Source organism: Hipposideros armiger, unplaced genomic scaffold (genome assembly GCF_001890085.2).
Source record: "Hipposideros armiger isolate ML-2016 unplaced genomic scaffold, ASM189008v1 scaffold_1306, whole genome shotgun sequence".
Taxonomy (NCBI): domain Eukaryota; kingdom Metazoa; phylum Chordata; class Mammalia; order Chiroptera; family Hipposideridae; genus Hipposideros; species Hipposideros armiger.
The window spans coordinates 296639-302599 of record NW_017732656.1 but is presented as its reverse complement, the minus strand read 5'-3'; the positions used below and the strand labels follow the sequence as shown (position 1 = coordinate 302599).

General features: G+C 52.5%; 1 protein-coding gene across 1 annotated transcript in view; it reads right to left on the bottom strand.

Moving 5' to 3' along the window:
- AKNA (AT-hook transcription factor) overlaps window positions 1-5961 on the bottom strand; it is a 52669-nt gene that overhangs the window by 30759 nt on the left and 15949 nt on the right. Inside the window, 2 exon segments of the mRNA XM_019633425.1 lie at window positions 3660-3814; window positions 4559-4717. Of these exon segments, the coding sequence (XP_019488970.1) occupies window positions 3660-3814; window positions 4559-4717 (314 nt within the window).

Sequence of the window (5961 nt, the reverse complement as noted above, 5' to 3'; positions counted from 1 at the left end):
GTGGGAGCTCTGGAGAGCCTGGATTAACGTCCACTTTGGAGTCCTAGAGCTGTTGACTTAACTAACCACTCTGTGTACAAAGTGAGTGCTCAGTAAACAGCAGCCACCACCCTCACATCCATCATCACCATTGTCATCACTATCGCCCCCATTACCACAGCCACCATTACCATCATCATCACCCTTATCCCCATCGCCACCGTTATCACATTCATCACCACCATCACCCCTAGAGGCAGGCCTCTGAAAAAGCTACTCTTCTGTAGGTGGTGCCTCAGTGCCCCCTGCTCCTCATGACGCCAGGTCAGGAGTGGGCAGTTCAGGGTGGGCCTGGTGTGAGGAGCTCCCTAGCCCCCAGACAGGCAGCCTCTCCCTGCTTCTGCTGCTCTTCGCATCCTGGCTGTGGCAGAAAAATCGACTCCAAAGTGAAGGACAGTGACCCCGCACTGCTTGGGCACCCCGCCCTCCCAAGCACACTCCCCCACTCTGCCTCCAGCTGCCGCCTCCTCTTTCAGGCCCAGCCTCTGATGAGAACAAAGCTGGATTTTAATAATCCCCTCAGCCATCTGCTCAGGCCCGCCTGTGGGGGCTTGCCCACCAGCACCCCTCTCCTCCCAACGTGACCCAAATCTGGGGAAAGCCCAGTCCTCCGTGTGTCCTCGAGTCCTCGCCTGTCCCTCCCCCCAGCCTCAGGCCAGGCCCACCAAGGCCCAACCTAGGGAGCAACAGGAACTAGCAACTTCCAGCACTAGAGGGCCCCCCATTGTTTCAGGAATCAGAGGATCTTCAAGCAGGGGGCGGGCAAAGGCTTGTGCAGATGCCCTGAAGAGGGGAGCTCAGGGTAGCTGTGGGCAGCTGCTGAGCTGTCTCCCAGCTGACATACCTGGGACCCACCCCTGGGCTTCAGGGCGTCCCTTTTAAGCCAGGGTCATCCACGATGCTCCCCGAGGCTGGACTAGCTCCTTCAGTGGGGTTAATCAGTGAGTGTGGGAAACTTTGGGTTAAATAACTCACTCTTCTCTGCACAGATGGGTTTCTCACAGCCTTTTAAATGCTAATGGCCGTTATGAATGGGGCAGGAGGGCGAGGGAGTGGAAAGAACAGGAAATGTTTCCCCAACTCCTCTGACCACACAAACCTCTCTTGCCCCCCCCTTTTCCTTCCCCCTCCCCACCCCACCTCCACTAGGGGTTTCTGGACCAACTAGGGGCCATCAGAACACACACTCTAGGAAAGGCAGTTTTATGTCATCTCCCTGTTCTTTCTGGGGGTAATTTCTGGTCTCAGCCTCACAGATCCCCCAGCAGCTGAGAGGCAGCTGAGGTTGGGGACTGAGGCTGGGGGGAGGTGACAAGCACAGAGAATGTGTGAGATGACCCAAAACTCTGGCCCTAAGCTGGCTAGAGAATAGGGTCCAGAAGTAACTCCTGCCCAGTCCTGGCCCCCACCCAGTCCGAGTCCAGTGATGCTTCCAGGCCAGGCAGTGGGACTCCGCGGTCAGCCTCCCCTGCTGTAGACCCTTCCGAGTCTGGTTGTGCTAGAGACTCATTTAAACAGTGGGCTTTGGAGCCAGACTGCTGGGCTCAACCCCAGCTCTGGTGCCTACTTATTGAGTGATCTTGGGCAAATGCCTTAACCTCTCTGGGCCTCAGTTTCCCCAACATTAAATTCCTTAGGGCTGGTCAGTAAACATCACTCATTACTATTGTTATTATCACTACAACATCACTACTCTGCCTCATCCCTATGTGCCTGCCACAGACCCCCGTGCCAGGGCCTGCCAGGCACACCCAGACATGGGGAAAAAAGCACCCACTTTAGAATCCAGCAGACCTGGGTATAATCCTCAATTTTTAATCCCTTACCAGCTGCGGGATAGTGAGAAAACCCCTCCACCTGGCTGAGCCTCAGTTTCCTCTTGTGAAGAGGATCAAATGAGGTGACAACGGCAGTGTACTTCGCCTGGGCCTGGCGCTGTTTCACCGCCCAGCAAAGGCCAGTCTCTCTCCCCTGGGCCCACACTGTTGCTGGCTACTCACCGCCAGGCCTGGCCTGGGTGCCCAGGGCAACATCCCTAGCCTGGCCCTCTCCCATGTGGGCCCAGTCCTCCCCGGGGGGCTCTGGGCAGAGTGAGGGGCTCAGCAGATCCAGGGAGATCACTCCCACCAGCTCCCTCACAAGGGCTTTGAGCAGGAAGCTTCTCCAGGGTCTCCCAGTCTGCAGAGCCCTGGACAGACAGAAGCCTGGCTGGAAACCCTAGGCCCCGTGGGATGGGGTTAGTCCCCTCCACACCTGGGCTTCATGTCCTCCTTAGCATGCTGGGGGGGTGCGCTCTGCCCTTACTGCTCCCCAGCGTGGCTGTGAGACTGGGGTTCCAGGAGCATATTGTCCTGCCTCTGGAAGAGTCCAGAGGACCTGTGCTTACCCTTCTCTTGAGGAGAAGCCACGGCCAAGGAATCATTTTTCCAGAAATTGGGAGTGGGTGAGCTGGCACTGAACCACTCCAGGCTCTCCCACATTCCCTGCTGCACTCCTCTCACCCAGGAGACAGGGGTCTGAGCCAGGACCTGGCTGGTAACCACATATAGGGAGACCCGAGTCGCCACTGGGTTGGGGAACCGCCCATGAGAGGAGGCACCACCACTCTGCTCCGTCTACCGCTGCCCATGCCTGCACTATGCCCGGCACATGGGCATCCAATAAACACCTTTATATTAATACTGCTACTACTACTAATATTCCCTGTCTCTAAGGAAGAACTTGCCAGGTGCCAGGTCAGTGCTTCCCATATACTGATCCATTCCCTTAAATGAGTAAAGAAGGAAGGAAAGAAAGGAGNAAGAGAAAAAGGAAAAGAATGCTGGTGTTTCTCTGAAGGAAATTTGTTTTCTGAAGATGGTGAGGTATGTAACTACTTCTTCTTCCTTTTTGCATTGACAACTAGGAAACTCAAAGCCAAATATGAATCTGGTGGTGTTCAGGGTCCAACAGAACACTTAGTTTACTCACTTCACCCTAAGTTCATTTTATTTTATTTTTTCTACTCTTACTTCCCCTTTGCCCCAGTTTCCTCACTTCCGTTTGCAGAATGTGGTTATAAGGCATGTATTTTCAAAGATGCTTTAAAGCATTTTTGGAATAAGGCCAAGAGTGTAGCTATAAACAGACCTGCAAACAATTCACAGTTATTTGGACTGTTTGATGAAAATATAAAGGCCCTTTGAGAGATGACTGAGAATTCGTTTCTGTAATGAAATGAACTAAGAAAGTGGGGTGATTTATCCCCAAGAGGAAAGATAGAGGGGAGGTTCTACTACCTTTCCAGGATCCTGAGAGAGCTGATGGTCCCCTGGGGGCCAGTGAACCAGGAGACACTTGCAAGCACAACTGGTGGGAGTTTGATGAGACGCAATGCCAAAAAGGGAATAAAACCTAGCACTTGGTGACAGAGAGGAAGCTCTTTTCTTAGACTCTGCTTAGCTTCCCTTGTGGCCTCTAAAACCAGGGGAGAGTAGTCTCGTGTTTTTGAGATGATCAAGTTAACCCTGGCAGGGCAATCACAAGCGAGCCTCACAGAGAGCCTCTCATCTAAGCAGGCAGAGGCTCTGACTTCTCCAGGTGACTTAGGTCTCGCCTGGCAAAACTGGGGTTCCACTCACCTTGGCCAGGAACCGGCTGGCCTGAGAAGCCAGCACCTGGGTCTGCTCTCCTGAGGGCTGGTCCTGGGCGATGCCCAGGTTCTCCGGAAGCCACCTTGGGATGGGTGCGCTGGTGGGCGAGGAGGGGCTCAGGTCTCCTCCAGCTGATGACCACCCTGGAATATACAACCACTGAACACTGGGGCCAAGAACAGCCCTTGCTGGGACTGAGAGACCGATACCTCACCTCAAAACCACTGCCTCCATCATCAAGTTACACCTCAGTCATTTCACAATCAGGCCGTCTTCACATCGGCCCATGGGAGTGGCTGGGCTGGGCAGTGCTGTCCCCACTTACAGGAAACAAGAAGGTCTGGATCTGCCCCGGATCACACAGCTGGAGCCAAGCCAGGCCTCGGGGCCCCCAATCACCAGTGTGAGCTCTAACTCAGGAAGGCGCAGGTTCAAATCCCACCCTCTCCCTTGTAGCTGCGTGACCGTCAGCATGTGCTGGTCTCTGAGCCTTGGTCCCTTTAACTGTCAATGAGGTAATAGCAGCACATACCTCTCCAGGCTGACGAGGGGATTAACTGGGATCATGTGTGGCAAGGCTGGTGGGCACAGGGCCTGCTCCCATATGTGCTCCACAGTGACAACGCCCTTTGTCACACAACTCAGCCAGGATCACCCAGCTGCTAAGCGGCAGAATGAGGACTTTCCCCAGGACGCTCTGGCTTAAAGCGGGACACTTCTTACATCTCCATTTGACCTCTTCAAGTCCACGGGCCCAGAGAGGGGCCTCACAGACCTCCCTCCTTCCTCCAGCCAGAAGCCGGTGCCACCCCAGGGGGAATCAAGCGCCCCCAGCGCAGAAGCACGGGCAGAACAAGCCCTCCAGCCATGTCCTCTCCCAGCCTCACCTGAGGCCTCGGAGGCCTGTGGGGCCTCAGCAGAGCCTGGCCACCGCTCCACAGAATGGGGCTGTGGGATGGTGAAGGACAAGACCTTGGTCCCCTGGGGCACTGTCCCTGTGTAGATGCTGTGGCTGGGCTGGGGCGGGTCGGAGTACAGGTTCACCTGTCAGGGAGAGAGGCAGGGATGGAGCCAAGTCAGGGGTGGGGCAAACCCACTCCAAAGGCTTCATTCACACCACCATTCAGGCGCTCAACAAACATGCCTGTAATAATAAATGCTACCTTTTCGTGAAGCCCTTGGGTGGGGACCAAACACTGAGCTAAGGGCTTACATTTCATTCTCTCTTTATGGCAGTCCCAAAAGGGAGGCAGGGCAGGGAACATCATCCCCATTTACAGAAGAGAAAAACTGAGACTCAGAGAGGTTAAGTCACTAACTCAAAATCTCCAGCTGATAAATCCTTGGCCTGGGATTCTAACTTGGCTTTGACCTCAAAGTCTATGGTTTTTTTATATTAATAATTTTATTAATAATATTTGTTATAATAATTGATAATGTAACCATAATAATTAATATAATATTTAACATGTATCAAGTATATTATAATGGTATAATAAGTAATATTTGTTAATAAATGTAAGGGTGAAATTCGGGGACTCAATACTGCAGTTAGACTGAGCAAGTTTGCAGTTTGACTCACCGCATAGCTCGCTATCTAGCCACCTGTAATTAGACTTTGTTTGCAGTTTGATCCATCCTGATATTCATCTGTTTTCTTCTTGTTTCTCCCTTCACTGATTAACTGAAGAACTCTGTTTGTTCTCTTTCTCAAGTAAACCCATACCTCGTTAATTAACAACATCCTAACCTGGGAAAGAGCAATTTCTTAATCCTCAGGCACCCGGACACTGGAATCCAATTTACAACTCCCTTGCAGTATTTTAGTGGTGCCGCATTCAAGTCCCAGGCTGCTATGGCCGAGTCCGAGTCCAGAGTCTGGAGATAATATCATCTCCAAACGGACCAGACCCCAGGAAGGATGTCAGCCCTCAAACCTACCTGACTGACGCCCCCTTTCCTACATAAGAAAAAGCTAATAGGGGCAGCTGTCTATCAGGCTGCCCTGGCGAAGGAGTCTGCCAGTATTTCTCTCTGCCCTACCTTTAATAAAAACTTCCTTTCCTCTCCCACTTTGTGGAGTCTGTGAAAGCTTTCGTCTTTTGCGAACAACCAGGGGTTAATTCCACGCCACGACAGTAAAAAACATTTCCAATAATAATTATTATATTGACAATATCAGCAATTAATGGCTGTTTGAGTGAATTAGAGGGAATCCGCAGGGGAAGGAACTCCTCTCGCAGTGGTAGCAGATCTCCATCACGGAGGACGGGTTTGCCATGGGTATCCC